This window comes from Drosophila arizonae, chromosome 2, assembly GCF_054131065.1.
Source record: "Drosophila arizonae isolate 15081-1271.41 chromosome 2, UAZ_ARI_1.0, whole genome shotgun sequence".
NCBI classification, from domain to species: domain Eukaryota; kingdom Metazoa; phylum Arthropoda; class Insecta; order Diptera; family Drosophilidae; genus Drosophila; species Drosophila arizonae.
Window position 1 is genome coordinate 23,116,051 of NC_142922.1, and position 19,283 is coordinate 23,135,333.

Sequence of the window (19,283 nt, forward strand, 5' to 3'; positions counted from 1 at the left end):
GATCGCATACAGTGTAGGTTTCGTACAAAGTATGTGCTTGTATTATTTGTTTTATATTTTAATTTAAACTGAAGAAAGTAAGAAAACATCTTTGTTTTAGTTATGCGGGCATCAAATGTTAAATAAAAAAAAAAATAAAATAAAAAATTAATTGCTATACACACAAGTACATAAACGAAGTAAACAACAATTTAAAAACTTATATTTCAAATATATATATATATATATACAAACATATATATATATACATACATAATGCTAAATGTATTTTAATCAAAATAAGCCAACGGATAAAACATTTTTGTCTTGATACATTTACAAAATTATTATAATTATTAAATTTACAATGTGAAAAATAAAAAGAACAAAACAGATTATTAAAATTTAAACAATTTGCATTTTACTACAAATTTATAATGAGAAAAATTTTAAATTATCGTTCCCTAAAACGATACTGAGAAAATATAGTTTTATCCTGCTTTCAGCCTATTGCGGATGTTATTATATTGATGACTTCTCTAGGATAAGTATCATTGAAGTATATGGACCAAAAAATATTTGAAACCGATCTTTAAATAGTTTTATAAAATTTCACGCTCTATAAATTGACATCCAAAGATTCCTAGAATATATATAAGATTCTATAAATCTAAAGACTTTTCTTGCATGAGTCTTTCTGTTGAAATAAGTATAGGGACGAGTTAAAGCAGAAACAGATCCTCAAATATTTTTAGAAAGTATGGATACGCATCCTGAAGTATGTCAAGGAATTTAAAAAGGTCTAAGTATCTGACATAATAAGTAGTTTGCTGTTATTTGATCAAGATCTCAGATAGAGAATATGATGTGAGTTATACGTGGCTTGTAGACGACTTTGCCCAATAGGTAAGCCACAATTAAGATGACTATATTTATATCATAATACAGAAATACACTTTGATAAAATTTTGCTTGTAGAAGTCCTGGAACAGGTCTATAGACTAGAATGCGTGGAATCAAGTATTCTCCCCGTTTATGCAACATGAGTCTTCTCGGGATCACCTTAGACTTCTGCTTAATTAAGATTCATTTTCAGCTCTTGCCCCAGTCACACTTATAAGAAAAACGCCAAATAAGTATTAAATTTTTTTTTTTTTTTTTTACATATTTTGCTTTCCATTTATTAATTTGTTATTGTAAATGAATTGGCCAAGGCACGCGCAGTGTTTTTATTTTCAAATAGGATTACCATTTGATATTTTTTTTTCATTTAATTTTTTTTTTTTTTCATTCATAAAAAAAACAAGTGTTTGGGCCAACAAATTGAAATTGAGAACTAATCGCATTTGCCAACGAATCGCTTTACACAACAAACAAAAAATGATTTCTTTTTTTTCTGTACCTTTGCTTAGACATGAAAATTAAACTAAATTATTGTTAGCGAATTATAAACTAAAAAACATCTTAACACTAGAAATGTATTGCATATTATATAAAACTATCAATTAAATTTCTTTTACAATTTATTATCAAATATTTTTGTATATATATATTTATAGATTTTTTTTTTTTTTTTGTTTTCTCTTCTTTTCTCATAGAATTTTTCTGTTGAATATTAAAAAAAAAAAAAAACAAGTTCTTCTAACATTGCTAGTTTTATAATATTTTAATAAATCTATAGATATTTTTATGCATAGAATCTATACGATAGATACATTTTAGTTTGTTCTTCATTATTTCGTTTTTGGGAGGGGGAAAGGGCGCGTAATACGTTCATAGATTGTAGAATGAGCAGTGATAAAAGAGTGATAGATATATATATGTGTGTATACAAATATATATCTGTATGTATATTGTATATATAGTTTAGTTTAGAGCGCGCCCGCGGGCATAATATTTAAAATAGAATTGTAGATTAGGCTTATAAGACCCGCTTATATCGCTAACTTGTTGCGATGCTGTGCGCCGATCGGTTCGTGTTGATCCGCGCACAGAAAACATTTCTTGTTTGTCAAGCTAAAGTTTCAAAGTGCCGCCAATGGAACGAACTATCCAGCCTGCTGAAATAGTTGCCATCGACAGAGCATTGTGAATTGGTCCAGGCTTAGTTAAATTCGCTTCTCCTATGAGTTTTTTTGCATTCTTTCTTCAAGGCATTTATAGTATGTAAGTGTTTAGGTGTGTGTGTGTAAATATGTTTAGTTCTTTTTGAGCACCAGGAAATTGGTTCAATTGCTTGTCAAAGTCTACATAAATTTAACATATATTCATATTATGTATACATATATATATATAGATAAATATTCATTACATTTGACACTAAGCGTTCAATATCATTCATAACTATTTTTGTATAATATTTATATATTTTGTATGTATGTATATATATCTCTTTATATATGTTTATGTACGTGTACTTGTTGTAGTGTACAAGATCTTTAGTTAACAAAAAATCAAAAGTTTTGACTCATTTCATTTAAATTTATTCAGTTCATGCATTCAAGCATATATATGTATGTATGTATATGTGTAGTCCCTTTTCTAGCCAACCGTCTCTAATTTGTTATAAATATATATATATATATGTATATAGTTCGTCTTGCTGATGTGTGTTTTTGTCCTTTTCAATAACTTCTAATTTATGTATATAAAAAATAATAAAAAAAAAAACAAAAAAATATGCCAGAAATTTAAATTGCTCTTTTTGTTTTTTGCTCAGTGCCTCAACTTGTTTTGTTATTCTCTTTTTGGCAACAAATTCAACTAAAACACTAAATGAATATTTGTATATAAAAATTGTTAAGACTTAACAGCGCCGCTGTTAACACGCTGTTGGCACACTGCTAACGGCTGTTTAGGTGTGTGTGTGCATGTGCGTGCGGTTTGTTGTTTGTTTGTTTGTGACTATTTGACTAACAATGAAAATGATGGATTGATTGATTGATTGATTAATTGACTGACTGTTCGTGCTCAGACATAGACCGGTGCCTGGTCGTCCGTCATGTCCGGCTGTTGTCTGTCATCGAAAAATCGTCTAAAGGTAAATTCGAAAAATCCATGGAATTGCCTATCATTCAGATCGATATCATCGCCGCTGCTCAAATTGGAGTCATTCGAGCGCAGCTTGTCGGGATCAACTGGATCAAAGTTGGACGTGTCTGTGGGATGCTTTATTTCCGGTATATACGGCGCCTTCTGTTTGCGCATGTCCGCAAAATCGATGCCTCTGAAGAACTCATGCGACTTGACCTCTTCCACACTGTTGCCCAGACGCCGATCCGCAGAGGCGCACAGCCGTCGTATGAGATCCGTGGCCTCGCGTGATAGGTTCGCCTGCGGTGGTATGTGTAGCGTCTTCTCCCAGTTAATAACCTGTAAATTGCATGACTGTTAGCTCTGCAGTTGTGGCACACTCAGCTACTCTCTACCTTCTGTTGCGTCTCCATGGAGGTATTGGCCAGAAATGGTGGTCGACCCACCAGCATCTCGTAGAGTATGACACCCACGCTCCAGTAATCACACAACTGCGTGTAGCCGCTCCGTTCCAGCACCTCCGGCGCTATATAGTTGGGTGTGCCGACCAGCGAGTGCGCCAGGACTCTTTGGTGATCGCGCATGCGCCGCCTGTACAAAGGAATCAAGGAAGGAAAATTGTGAGAATGTGTTTTATGGCTGGTCAAATCAATGCACCCACCTCTCCAGCACTGTGGGCTTGGTGCCATTCTCTGAAAAGTCCTCCCAAGGCTCCATGGAGTCCTGTCGCGAGTGATTGCCTAAAATCAGAGGATTACAATGAGTAACTGGAATGAGGATATGGCAGATGAGGCTCACTACCATTCTCCTGATAGTATTTGGAGTTGTGCGTCCATCTGAACCCAGTGCAAAGACCGAAATCGGTGAGCTTTATATGGCCGTCCCGGTCGATGAGTATGTTGTCAGGCTTGATGTCCCTGGGAATGATAAATAGTTATAAAAATAATGTTGTATTGATGCTGTAGTCTCTTCAGACTCTACACACCTGTGAATGAAGCCCATTTTGTGCACACTGTCCACGGCGCAGGTCACCTCGGCAATGTAGAAACGTGCAAGTGGCTCCTCGAAGATGCCCAGCTTGATCAGCAGCGACATCAGGTCGCCACCTGCGAATGAAGAATTCAATTCGATACAATCAACAATGTTGGCCTTGCCACGCAGAGCTTACCGGGTATGTAGTCCATAACGAAATATAAATTATCCTTATCCTGAAAACTATAGTAGAGCTTGACAACCCAATTGTTGTCGGCCTCGGCCAGAATATCACGTTCGGCTTTCACATGCGCCACCTGATTGCGCTTGAGGACGTCCGCCTTGCGCAGCGTCTTCATTGCATACAGATGATCCGAGGTGTCGATCTTGCGGACCAGCGTCACCTCACCGAAGGCGCCCACACCGATCGGCTTGATCTTGACGAACATGCTCTTGTCCATCTTGGCACGCTTGAGCCGAATGTAGTTGCTCTCCTTCTGGCTGAGCATCTTGCGCATCTCGATCTGTGTCTCGTCGGAGAGGCCCACCTTGAGCATCTCCTTCTCCAGCTGATTCTTGCGGAACGTTCGCTGGCGATAGGATTTGATCACATTCTCGATATGCTGTTCCATAAAGAATTTGAATGCCTGCGGCGAATATTGCCGTATGCGAAACTCTTTGCGCTCCTCCTCCTTCTCCTTGGAGATCTTCTTGCGCTCGGGTATGGGCGAGGCATGCTTGATCTTCTTGCACGCGGCAGCTGCTGCTGCTCCCGTTGTCGTTGAGCCGTTGCTGCCACTCGAGCTGTTGCCATTGCCGCCGCTTCCGCCGTATTTGGCGGGCGGAATGGGCGGCGTTGTGGCTAAATTGCTATTGCTAATTTGTATGTTGTTGTTGTTGTTGTTTGTCGCTTTCAGTTCAGGCGTCAGGTTGACATTGCTATTGCTGCTGTGGTTACTGTTGTTGTTGTTATTATTGCTGCTGGCCAACTCCGGCGTAGTAACGCGTGCGCTTTGATACGGCGGCGGCGGCGGCAGCTGCCGATTCAGGTTGCCATTGCTGCTGACGGCCAGCGCCTGATGAAAGAAATGAAATAGAGTTAGTAAAGGCGAAGGGAATACTTTAAACTACAGTGAAAACTCTATAAGCGAACAGCATAATACAGAAGCTGTTCGCTTCAGCGAGGGTGCACTGTACACTAACGTACCTTCTGTTGCTGTTGTGCCTGCAGCTGTTGCTGCTGCTGCAACTGTTGCTGCTGCTGTTGCGCCTGCAGCACACGCAATGCCTGCAACTGTTGTTGTTGTTGTTGCTGCTGTTGTTGTTGTTGCTGCTGCTGTTGTTGCTGCTGCTGTTGCTGCTGCTGCTGCGGCTGGGGCGTTGTGGCCGCCTTGGCCTGCATGCTCTTGGCATAGGAAGGTGGCTCCATGCAGACGGCTTTGCCCACCACGCCGCCATTCAGGGCGCTGGCCATTAGCGGCGGCGTTGTGGGCGTGGGCGGCTTCACGGCACCCGGCACCACCACCGTGGGCGTGGGCACCAGCAGTGGGGAATGCTGCTGGGCAGCGGCGGCCGCTTGCTGCTGCTGCTGCACCACCGCCGGCGACTTTTGCGGATAGGAGGGCGGCGCGGCGAGCACATGCACGGGCGAATTACTGGCGGAGGCGCTGACCGGCGATTGGGGCGCCACGGCCGTCTGGAGCACCGGCTTCTGCACCTGCGTCGACTTGACGCTCTGCATGATGATCGGCTGCTGAGTGCGCGCCTGGTAGACGCGAGGCTGGGGCCGTGCCACGCCCGTCGCGGCGGGCAGGATGCCGCTGGCATTGCTCACCGTTATCGGACTGGGCGAGCCCGCCGAGGTGGCCGAGTAGATGCCGCTGCTGGGCGACTTGCGGTAGTCGGACTGCTGCGACTGCGTCGGCGACTGACGCGACTGCATCGAGGCGGTGTAGCTGGGCGGCGGCGGTGCGGCGCCCACCACCACCGTGTTCTTCAGGTAGGGCGGCGGTGGTTCGACGACGGCACCGCTGCCCGCGCCCGGATACATGTTGAGCGCCTTCATCTGCTGCGTCAGCTGCTGCTGCGCCTTGATAGCGCTCCCGTTCTGCGGTATGACCGGTGAGGTGCCACGCGTCGTCGGGCAGGTGGGCGTGATCGCCGCCGGCCGATTGAGCGCGGGCGAGCGCCGCTTGAACATCTGATTGGTGGGTGGCGGTGGCGGGGGAGTCGCCGAGCTGCCCAGGCCGGTGGGATTGCGCGGCGGTGGCGCCGGCGGCGCCGCATCACTGAAGCTGCTCGGCGAGGGCGAGTACTGCCCGGTGCTGGCGCGCCCGCTCAGCTGCTGGTGGGTGTGCGAGTGCGGGCTGTCCGACCGGGAGCTGCCGGCGCCGGAGTCGAGCGCCGGACTGCAGCGCAGATAGTGCGTCGGCGTGTCGCGCTCGATGCTCGGCTTGCGTATCAGCTTGGGCGGTATCAGGGCGTTGATCATCTTTGGCACGTGCCCGTTGGCCGTGGGCATGGGCAGAGCGACGACGGCCACGGCGCCGGGTGGGGGAGGCACGACGACATCGGGCGAGGGAGACGCCGATGCCGATGGTGGCTCCAGTGGCAGCTTTGCGTGGTGGTAATCGGGCGCATCGTTGCGGCCATTGGTGGCGGTATATCGCAGAGGTGTGTAATTCTGTAAATTGAAATCGATTAGTCAAATTCATCGATAGCTTAATATAAATATCGTAAATATCTAATGCTACTGTAACCATATAAATTATCCTTTGACTTTGACTAACATGATAATAATTTGTCGATATTTGTATATATAAATTATATGTACAAAACATATATCCCCTATTTGCAAACGCTCATTTGAACGATAATTAAAATTCTTTTGTGTTACATATATCCTAACCCCCCACATACTACACCACTGCCTGAGCAACATTCCTGCTCTGTGAGAAACTATATTTGTGTATAAATATAAATATACATATAGGTGGGAGAGGCGGCTATATGTGTGTGTGTGTGCTTGGTAGCAGTTCAAAAACTAAACAAAAGGCGCGCATACAAAATAAAAACAAAAAATGCGAACAGCGCCTAAAACAAAAGGCACAAGAAACGCGGCTGCCAAAGCAATGAAATCAAATTCTTGCCATCGTTCAGAAATTCCTAAAAGTCAGGAGCACACAAACACAAACACATAATATATACATATACCCAGAGAGCAAACGAAAACAGATGCAAAGACAGAGAGTCAGAAAGAGCAAGAGAGTGGGAGAGAGCGCATTGAGCGAGCAACAGCAATAATAGCAGCAAAGCGATCGCCGGCTGACAGATTGCAGCAAACAGACAACGGGGCAACCTTCAGTTAGAGCATATGCACGCTTTTGTATGCATGTGTGTGTGTGTTCTTCTTTTCTTTTTTTCTGTGGCTGCTGCTGTTGCTGGTGCTGCTACCCGTTTTACGCATTCTTTTGATGCTACTACATCATCTTGTTTCTTTTGTGTCTGATCCTCGCATTTTGACTTTGCCGTGCGACTGACTTTGCATGAGTGATGGCCATAAATATCGTGATGCTGCGTGACATGAAATATGTGCAGAGTCACGCACGGTCATCAAATTGAATGTCAGTTCAAATGTTAGGCCAATGCTGTTAATGTTAATGAATAAACGTAAAAGCAAATCAAGTAGAGCATCAGCTACATATAACACTTGGCAAATGCAATTAATTATGCATTTTTATATTTTGTATTTTTCAACAATATATACTACGCATCTCTAGCAGAGATACATACCTATATGTATGTATGTGTGTATGTACATGCATGCAGATGTATTAGCCCTCAAGTGGGCGAACGTTTGATGTGCGGCCAGACTAATTAAAACCAAGGACGCGAAACCCAACAAAAGCGACCCCCAGCAGACAAGCTGACGCGTTTGTAGCTCGCTAACTCGCTCGCTCATTCGCTCGTTCGCTCGCCTGATCCGGATCCGTTCCGCCTTACAAGCAAACCAATTGATGGCGAATTAACCAAAGAGCCAATGGGCACACTAAATCAGCTGAACCGTTAGAACCCGTGTCACGACAAATTTTCAAATTAAAATAAATTGGATTTGCGGTAGGTGGGAAAAGCAAACACTTTCGCTAATCCACTTAAGCGACCGAGCAATGCAATCGCCAATTACCAATTGGGCAATACGTAAGCCCCCAGACACTTAACGCCTTGACCGAAATCACTTTGAACCTGACAATATACGTATAAGTATATATAAATATACATATTTTATATATTCTCCAACAGAAATCGATGAGAAATGTGAACAAATTTTTGGTTGCGCTCTTCTTGGCCCAAACACACAAACACAATTTGGCCATAAGATACATCAAAATTCTTGGCAAATGGCAAAAATACGTATAAGAATACACATACATATACACACATATATATTTACTATATATCATAGTGGATTTGTATGTAAATATTTGCCCATAATACTCGCATATTTATTTTTTCGGGAATGCTAAAAGATTCGTTTTGTGTCTTGCTGTCTTTTGTTATTATTAGAGACGGGCCATGTTAATTTCGGACTTTTGCTGAAGATGATATATGTATATTTATTTAGGTAAAAATTCCTGGGAAAATCGCGACATAACGTGCAACAAACAAAAACAACAAAAATGCTCGCCGAAAATTAAATGAAAATCGCACACTGGGGAACGCACAAATGCTCAAAAATAAACCCAAATAGCGCTCCCTATTGGGGAATTCTGATGAATTCGTTAATTACGATGCCAATTAGAAGTGATCTATATCTAAATACATTAGAAAAGAAACGTATTTTGACATATACATTCATTTTGATCGTAATATAAGATTTGAAATGGGAATTTATTACAATTTAAGAGAAATGGCTTCAATCAGACGTAAGATTTAAGAACTTTATACTATTTCTTAAAGAACTTTCATTAATACATATATTGTAGTATAGGAAGCAAAACAATATTTTAGGTAGGTAGACTTATATTAAGGCATATATTAATCAATAGATAATACCCCATTAATAACTAGCTCTATTTATGTGTAGTCCATAGTATTGCACCATATTTGCTTGACAAATACAGAGCACACGATTTATCTTGCTTAGAGATATGAAAAATGTATTTTGAGCAACTGACCTTTATTATCTAACTGTGCGCATACTTTTTGCTGTAGCTGTGTGCGAGTTATAAATAGCTTTTAAGGTATATGACAACCAATTAGAGCTTATAGCTGGATTACATATGTATGCGTGTACCTACAGACAGCGTGGTTTATGTATATGTGTGTGTGTATTTTGATAAGCCTATGGCTCACAATGTCCATTGAAAGAGTGAAAGAGATAAAAGGAGTCGAAGGGAGAGAGGAAGAGAAGCTATGCATTGTTCGATTTGATTGCCTTTGCGTGTTGACTAATTTATTTATGCATACTTTTTGTGTGGCTGTCGCTCTCACATTTATTTATTTTTTAATTTTTATAATGCCATTTAGCCCACTGTCGTCGATGTTTGGCGTCGTTGGACGTTGGCGTTAGCTGTTAAATTTATTTCGAACGTTTTGTTATTTTAATTAGTTCTACGTAAGGTTTCTCAAATATTTCTATGTGATTTTGTTTATTTGATATTCTCTTCTTCTTCTACTTCTTTTTGCCTTGATTTGGTCGGAATTCGTATTGCCGACTGGCTGCTGAGGTTCGTGTCTAGGCTAGGCTACGCTAGACTATTATACGCTTCGATATTTATAGCATTTGTCAAAATCGCTTTATGGTAGCTGCCGCTGCTGCTGGCCGTCCATAAGCGGCAGCGGGCGGTGCGTGGGCCGAAAAGTGTTGATCGAGCCATGAATAAATTGTGTTTATTTATCGTGTTCGAACGCCCCCATACATATATGGCCCGAAGCCGGGGGCGTGGCAGCAGCTAAGCATATATGAGCAGCTTATGGTCTGGTATTTAGTACGCAGCATGACTAATTAGCCAAATAGCCACGTGGCTGCCGACGAAAGCTGGCCGAAAGGAAAACTGTGAAAAAAGATGAAGCTGCCCAGTGGAAAACGTGCTGCAGCCTGCAGCATCACATGGCAACTGTCAATAGGCCTGGTCAAAACAATTTGCCGCAACCCGTCAGCAGGCAACACTTTTTTTGTTTTTGTTTTTAGCGTTCTCAAAACCTGCAACTCCTGCTTGAGTACGATTCTTGGTAGAACGGCTTAGCCACAGGAATCTTTGGCTAATCGCTTGGATCGAGCGTTCGATCATAATTTACAATCGCACAAAACAGTAGCTGGCAGTGGAATCGTAAAATTTTAAATTAATGACCCGTCAGATCATATTTAAGCTTTTTTATGACTTGCGGCCAGTTGCTGCCACTGCCACTGCCACTATCGCTGCTTCTGCTCCTGCCCCGACTGTGAGTGAGGCTGCACTTTAGGCTGGGGGCGAAACAATTGATAAACCGAACCAAAGAGCGAACATAGTTTATAAATGACTATTCGCCGAGTTGTGTTGGCAAATTGTGCACAGAGTTATTTTATGAAGTGGGATTGGGCAACAAATGCAGCTTACTCCCTCACTCCCTTGCTCCAGCAGCAGTCTTGCTCTCACGCGCACTCTTTCTAACGCTTACTCTCTTTGCGCAGTTTCGCTTTGTGCGCATTCTTTCAGCAATGCTTTTTCGAACTTTTGACAGCTGTGACGTCAATGCTTAATATCCAGGCCGATCGCTTGCACACACACACACGCACTCAAGGCAAAGGCACGCGTTTACTCACGCATAGCAAGAAAACGAGAGAGTGACAGGGAGAGAGAGCGCACGCTGGACACTTTGTCTGGCAACGCGAGCCGCCCACTCAGCTATTATACGTATAACAGTTGCGTGCATGTGCGTGTGGGTGTGTTTGTGGAAAGGCAGAAGGTCAATTGCATTTCGTTGGCAGTTCATTAATTTCATTTCAAGCTCTGTGCAGTTATTTTTAGCACAAACAAACACACGCACAGAGCACATACACACACTAGTATACACCCACAAATTTTCTATTCACTTCGGCTCTGTGACTAACATTTTATCTTTTAGCCAGTCTGATTGCCAACTCCTGTCGCCCACTGGCAAGCCGCAACAGCAGCAGCAGAAACCGTGACAAATGTCTTGGCCAACATTGATGTATTATTACCGTATTTTACATGGCCGCTGGCACAGGTGAGCATCACGCTGCGGCTCGTGCCATCAGCTGAACATGTTTTCATAAAGCGCCCACGCAGCAGCCACAACAAAGTTGTTGTTCTGTTGTTTTCGTATTTTGTTTTATTGTTGTTATTCGTTTTCATTGCGCGTCGTCTGACATGCGTTTTATCTAGCTGTTAATTTTTTATTAGTTGTCGTGTTTTTGGCCTCTTCTCTGTTCTTATTCTATTCTACGCATGAAAAATGTTGCCGCATCATTTGTAAAGCACTAAAACAAACCGATAACCGGCAAAGGGAGCAAGAGAGCTGCATGGAGGGGGAAGCGAGAGCGAGACTCATGTTGTGTTCACTTTACAAATTCCCGTTATTTCCCATTTAGTATTTTCTGTAACATTGCATATTTAGCTGCGTTAAGTTTGACTATATCTCTAACTGCTGCAGAGTGAATCATCAATGGATTTTTATGCTTTAATCAGTGCTCGTGTTTACTGAAACTTTAGAGTGTTCACATTTCAAGAAATACCCCTGATACCATTTTTATTGAGTCGGACAATCTCTGATTATTGTATTAGTATTTTTCTTTTCTTTTTTTTTTTATTATCAATTTAATGCCGTGATTATATATTCTAATCTTTAATAAACCGTTCGATTATTTTCGGCTTTGTTCATTGATTAAATTAAACTTTTTACGCAATTTATGGATTTTAAGATTAAGGCATGTGAGCAAGCAGTTTAGTTTACTCTACATTATCTAGTTCCTCTCTGAATTGTAACGGAAAATAATTTTCAAAGAATATCAGAAAGGGGAGACACTGAGAGAGTCTTTAAGCGTGGATCTAATTGGAATCTAACTAGAGCAGAGGTTAAAAATATAGTTTTTCTGCAAAAGATACATATGTAAGTACATACATATGTCTTTATTTACTATATCTGAGTACTATCTATTCTATTATCTATTTCTTAATACACTTATCTACTTTACTTATTGAGATCATCTCATTTAGTTCGCTTACCTGATTATTTCTATGATTATTTTGTACTTCGAATCGTGTTAGATCCTGTTTAATGCTCTCGAGCGCTTCTGCTGTGTATTTATCATTGGGGCGACCGCCCCTTTTTTCGCCCGCTGGATGCATTATGCTGCTGCTTCTTCTCTTTGTGATATTTAGCACTCATATCACAAAATGCTCCTGCTCACTCTCAAACGCGCACAACACGAACACACACACGCACGAGCGCACTCACTCACTCACTCGTACTCACACTCACACACACACGCACTTAGCAAGACGCAGAAGCGCTCACTAAACAGCAGCAGCAGCAGCAGCACAGCTATTTAATTTAAATAAATGCTTTATGCTTATTTCTGTGTGCGTGTGTGTGTGAGAGAGAGAAGAAGCTTTTATTTCTTTGCCTCTTCTTCAGTTCTTTTAGGTGGTTTTGTGGCCGTTGTTGATGGTGTTGTTGTTGTTCTCTTTGCTTTTTGTTGTGGTTTGTAGTTTTGTTGTTGCTTTGATATTGAGGCACTTTTTTCGCTTTTGTATTTGAAACGTGTGTTGGCTCTTTATAATGAACTACTTACTAGTCGCGGCTTAAGGTAAGTATGCGTCTATTAAGCTTTATAATGGTTTTATTGTCGTTGTTTTTGTTTCGCGATCGTTTCGTAGTTTGTTTTTGTTATTAATTCTTACTTCACTGTTGTGTTTGCTTTTGTTGTTGTTGTTTCTCACCACTCGCTAAATTCTTCACTAAGGCACTTCATTTGCATTATAATAAAAACATTTTTCTTTTTGCTTGCTTGCTGCACAATTTCATTTTGCATGTAAATATATTCACAGATCACTGTGCTGTGTTGTTGTTGTGTTTAAGTCTTCATTTTGTATCACATTTTTTGCTGCTGCCCTTTTTATTCATTTCGTTTCATTATCATTTTGCTTTATCACAAATTCTGGCATCATCATCATCACGATCATCATCATCATTGGCAATACAATTAATATTTTAGGCGGGCACTGGAAGTCACTCGATGAATGAATTTGAATATTTGAATATCAAATATGTATACGTTTGTATGTGTGTGTGCGTATGCACATAGATACACACATACGCAGGTATATTGGCTGATGTAGATTCTGATTTGATTTAGCCGAGGCAGAGTACAACACACGGCTTGACGGAATTTTAATTAATAATATACACGATCGATGTCGCCAACTTGCTGAAAATAGACACAAAGCAGACGATACAAAATAACTAAAACTGAGAAGGAAAACCAACGTAAAGGAGCTTCCAGTATGCGTGCTTAGCTGGTAGATACCCTATATAATGATTGATTTTTCAATTGTATCCTATATTATGAGGTTTAATTTTATTTGCACCTTTAATTTGAAATATATATTCTAAATTTATGTCACACTTTATCTAAATATTCATGAAGAATTCAATCCTAGCCTATATTTTTAGTATTCATATAGAATGATATCAAAATATATGTACTGTAAATGCAGATCATTCTACTTCTCCTTCCACATACATACATATATATTCATTCATGCCCATACTAACAAAATGATATTTACAGGGTATCCACAAAAAATTGTCACACGCTACGCAGATGCGACGCGTTTTAAAGGCAACGAAACAGCTCCATCACTCATGCACATACAAACACTAACACACACACATAGTTACTCACGCAGCGGACATTTACATGCCGAAGACGTGAGTCAGAAGAGAGACACGCAGCCAGTCGACAAAGCTTTCTGTTAAACATTCTGTTACAGTTCTTTTTTTAGAGGGCATTAAACACAATGGAATTGGCAGCACTAGTCATATTGGAATGATTTGCACGCTTGGCAAAGGTGACTGTTGAAGTGGAAGCTTGGAAAGTCGGCGCATGATCATAATTTATGCATCGAGTGGCGCATTATGTCATAATCGTATTCCAGGAAGCCTATAAATTCCCTAAAAATCTTTTATGACGAACCATCAAATTCACACACTATCAAATTGACGAATTACCCAAGTCTGTGGGGGACAAGGGCACGACAGGGATTGGCGTGCGCACCTGACTATGGAAACAAGCTGACCACTGATAAACAAACACATTCATACGTATTTATGTATGTACATACATACATATATACATTCACACAGCTACACAAATATGTAAACAAACACGAAATAGCCGAAAAAATTTCGGCAAACTGTGCCAAGTGCAAATGAGTAAACCTAAAAGCCATTGCTGCTCTGTTTGTGTGTATGTAAATTAACACTGTATTTTAACATAGATGAATTCTATGAAATATGTAAGGATGTCGTCTTATACTGTTGATAGTAAAATCATAACAGCAATAAAAATTTAGTCATTGTCTCAGAATATGCATGTAAATGAGCTAAGGCTGGAGTTAACAGTGGACAATGTAAATGGGTACTAATGTTGGGAGAATTTCCTGTTATTGTTTGCTTCCCTTTCGATCCTTTTTTAAGGTGAATTTTATAATTATGGGAATTTTAGAGGAATTTTTTAATGGTCTGATTAGATTGTTATTCCATTTAATGAAATTCGCATTAAAGCTGTTGGAATGCAAAAAGAAAGCTCCCAAGAAAAAAGTAATGTATGTATGTTGTATATATGTATGTATGTATGTATATAAATATATCACAGAAAATGTGGTTTCATAAATTTCGCTTGTGTACATATTTTGCACTGTCTAAAGAGTTTAATTATTTTGTTGACAAAAGTTAACTTTTGCGCCTTGCTTTGTTGACGCTACGCATTTTGCTATAGTGCTGTGGAATGTTGAATTTAGAGACTTTGGATGTACATAGGCAGGCATATGTGTATGTACATATATACATATATAACTAGCTAGCTATACTCTAAGATAAGCGAGACTGAAGGTGCTTGGGATAATAAACAAACACGCGCCAAATTCAAATGTCAACAGCGTCTGCCCCCAGAGCCAAGAGCCACGGACTCTTTCCGAGCAACTTTTGCGAGCTTTTTGCCCATTTGGGAAATTTTCACATTCCATACATACCGAAAAATAAAATGAGTGAAACAGATATAAATATATCCAATAACTAATTAACAATACAAATAAACTGAAGCAAATGCACACACACATACCCACACTCATAGACAATTGGGAGCGCAAAAAATGTGTGTGTGCGCGAGTGAGTAAGAGAGGGATTTTTGATGCGTTATTAAGCGGCTCGTTGAATGCGACGCTATTGGAATTTTTAATTGTTTAATTGCGGCCAAATTTTTGCTTGCCTGACTTGAAAGACAATCTGCCGCATTTGCGACATTTTTATAAGCTATTATGAGCATTAGGCATTCAAAGGTAATACAGAAATCACAGCAAACCAACAACGACTAGCGAAAAGAGAGCAGCAGCAATATTCATGCACATATATGTACGTATATATGTACATATGTAGACATGTATGTCAAGTAGTTTGTAACATTTTTACAGCACTGTTGTTGATTACATGGCCTCTGTTAAGTTGTATGTTAATAACGCATGTAACAGCCTATTTTTAGTTAGTTTCTATTGCCCAAACGTCCACTAAAAACTATCGTAAAATGGGTAAGATGGTGCGACTATGTGTGTGTGCGTGTGTTTCTGTGTGGGGGGAGTCGCGTGCGCATGTAAAAAGCATAAGAAATTGGCCATCAAAATGCAAGGCAAGTGGAAAAGCAAATAAAATACATAACAGAAATGCCAGTCGCAGGCCACAGCAAAGAGTCGAAGAGAGTGTGAGAGCAAGTTGTCTCTCCCCCTCTCTCTCTCTCATTCACACACACACACATGCACGCACACACACAGATGCAGACGTGCTCTTGCTCACTCGCTCGCTCGGTTGCTCGCCTTGCTGGGCAGAATATAAAAATAGTATTAGTTGCTGATTATTATTGCAAAAATGCGCATTCCTCGGCGACTTATCCCCACAAGGCGGCTGCTGCTGCTGCTCCACTCTCTGTGTTTTCGTTTCGTTTTCCCTTTTTTCATACACACACACACACACACACACACACACACACACACACACACACACACACACACACACACACACACACACACACACACACACAATGTATATGTATGTGTGTGTATGTGTGCAGTTGCAACAGGCATGTTTCAAAATGTGCGGAAAAAGAGAAGAAAAGAAAAAAATTGAAGCAAGAAAAACGAGCTAAATTGCATTTTCGTCGTCGTCGTCGCCGTCGATTGCAACTTGCAGCAGCCAGCGACGACGACGACGACGTCGCCAACAGTGGCGCGCTGCTAGGGGGGTTGCGCTCAAACTCTCTATGCGCTGCCATCAATGGCCAAACGCCCACCCCTTCGCCCTAGCCAACACAAACTAGACGCAGAAGCAAACTGGGTCCCGGCTTGACTTGGCCTGGCCAGGCCTGGTCACTTTTTTTTTTTATCGTTCATTTACTTTTAAAAAGCAGCAGCAGCAGCTCCAACAACAACAACAGGAGCAGCAGATCACTGTATTTATTGCCTTGCTCATGCCTGGACTCTGTGTATGTGTGTGTGTATTTGGAATGCACACGAGCACATAGACAACGCCTCACCTGTTTAGTCGCTGCCTGCAGGCGGAGCAGCCCACAACAACAACAACAGCAGCAGCAGCACACACACACATACTATAATCCACTACGAATTGCATGCTGGAATGTGAATGGAATCTCAACAATTTTCAGCGTCGCTGGCGTTGACGCCGTCGACGTCGCCGCTGCTGTTGACGTTGTTTGGCGCAACTTTTTGCACGTCAAATAAAAATAAAAATATAAATAATAAAAAATTCAAAATAAATCACGTAAAAAAAACAATTACAATGTGATGCACGCAAATGAATGTAAAGCTATACAAATTCATTAGTGAATGCATGTATGTAACATTGTTGACAAAGCCAAAATATACATACATACATACATCCTCACATATATAATATGTACATATATCAAGCTGCTCGAGAAATTATTGCCGTACTGACATTGGCGCTCATCTCTAAACAGAAGCAGCAGCAGCAGCAGAGACGCAGGCAGCGACAGAGATCGAAGCAGCGGCAGCGCAGCAGCTGCCTCTAATTACAAGCGCGCCCGCAGTTGTTACTATTGTCGTAGTTGTTGTTGTTGCAGTTACTTGTGCCACATTTTGCATCTCTCATATTTACATTTACACTGCACACGCGTTGTTCTTGATGTTGTCGCTATTTTATCTTTCTTCTTTTCAGTTTTAATTTTGCACAAACAAAAACAAAGTCAAACAAGTCAAAATACGGTCACACTGTATTTCAAATATGAATATAGAGATGGCACACATACAGACATTTGTAACAAGCGCAAAATAGATCGATAAATGTACATACTATTCTTTTATTAATAAGCAACTTTAAATACAATTTGTTTTAATCTTTAATTTAATTTAACATTTTTCTTCTCGTGAACGATCACTGTATTTGTGCAGAAAAAATACTATGTACTCTGCCTACTTTTGATAATTCGTTTTATTTGCGCTAATAGATAAGATTTTGCAACAATTTTTGTTTACATTTTTGCATTAAAATTTTGTTTATTCTTTGTTCTGTACATAGATCGCATTTCGCGTTCCCCGTACAAACAGATTCACCTGGCTATTACTGCGAAGGCCAGTGATACATATGATGATATTGGATGACAGTAAACTAATTGTTTTGACAGATTGTTTGTCTGCCTTTTTTCTTTATATTTATGTACACTGTTCATACAGAAGACTAACGTATGGAATAAACAGTTGCTTAATTGCTTTGAAATTCAATTGTCTATATTAATGGGTTCTTTACATCTGTTATTGATAGTATTTCGTATTCCTTATAAGACAATTATTATATGCCTTCAAATTAATTTCGGTGTTGCAAATTATTTTCATATTTTATCAAATGAGTATCCCTATTGCTCACGTCAGCTGCCATCATAAACAGCTATTGTTGTTGTTTCTCTGTTATCCACTGTTTGCTTTTGATTTTTCATTTTCAAATTGTAGCTGCCGCTGTAATTGCCGCAATTGTTTTTAAACAAATTGCATGAGAGTTTTTCAGACGCCCACAAAATGACGAGTTTTGACACCTGAATTATAACGGCAATTAGCAGCAGATGGCATTCGACAAGAGAGACAGACAGAGAAAAAGAGACAGAGTTAAGGACAACGGTCGCACGCATACACACAAACACAAATGCAACAGAATGGAAAAGGGATGGCAAAAGGGCGTGCAGCTAGAGCGGAGCAGTTGCAGCTGAAGAATTTAATCCGATTTGTAGTAAAGTAACGAGCGCGCAGATATTGCGAGCAACGACATCGGAGTGCGGTGGGGAGAGGCGTAGAGTTAGAAAAGCAACACACGCACACAGGCATACACATACTATCACACTCGCTCACACACTTGGCACTCACGAACTGCGCGTAGTGAGAAGAAAAATATGTAAATAGATGAACTGTTGCATGCATTTGGCATTTTATTTTGGATTTTCCACAAAGCTACAAAATGCACTCACACACTTGCGTTTTCTTTGTAGATTTTCTTGAATATATATGAATACATATATGTATTTGTACATACATATATAATTTTTTTTTAGAAAGAGAAACAGAGCCAACCAGCACAATTGGAAATACATACATACACGGGACACATATACACACATACGCACGCACGGACTGAGGAGTACTGAATTTTCGATCTCTAACCATACGTCTCGCGCACTATTTTCAGATGATATCGTTGCGTTTTTCTTAAAATTTACCTTTACGCGCTGCGTTTTTGCACTTTTCACAAATTTTTCTCCACCTCCACGCGCTGCGTTGTTTTAATTAATAATAATAGATGGGCGATAGATTGTGGTGGTTGAGCGATCGACTGTGTATGAAATGTGGTGGTAAAACGACAACTCAGGCCATAGGCTTGCAGTGAGTTCAGTTATCGATAACTTTCACAAGACTGGGCAGCACTTAAATCGAACACCCAACTGAAAGCTGAATACTACAGCACCCATATTGGCGGCTAATTTAAAAATATCCCCTACACAATAT

At 40.7% G+C, this 19,283-nt stretch overlaps 1 protein-coding gene across 3 annotated transcripts; it reads right to left on the reverse strand.

The window, feature by feature from the left end:
- Positions 1 to 2,680: 2,680 nt before the first annotated feature.
- Positions 2,681 to 19,156, reverse strand: wts (serine/threonine-protein kinase warts). 3 transcript variants are annotated; one of them, XM_089462577.1, is made up of 9 exons: positions 18,998 to 19,156; positions 12,210 to 13,414; positions 5,192 to 6,667; positions 4,181 to 5,060; positions 3,998 to 4,118; positions 3,814 to 3,929; positions 3,674 to 3,752; positions 3,408 to 3,603; positions 2,681 to 3,351 (listed from the first exon to the last, which is right to left on the reverse strand). In XM_089462577.1, exons 2-9 carry the CDS (start codon positions 12,330 to 12,332, stop codon positions 2,950 to 2,952), a joined length of 3,393 nt encoding a protein of 1,130 aa, XP_089318703.1. In that variant the 5' UTR covers positions 12,333 to 13,414; positions 18,998 to 19,156; the 3' UTR covers positions 2,681 to 2,949. The 3 variants fall into 3 exon arrangements, with proteins under 3 accessions (XP_089318703.1, XP_089318705.1, XP_089318704.1); XM_089462579.1 differs by having other exon boundaries at positions 12,210 to 13,208; positions 18,998 to 19,133; XM_089462578.1 differs by having other exon boundaries at positions 18,874 to 19,116.
- Positions 19,157 to 19,283: the final 127 nt, after the last annotated feature.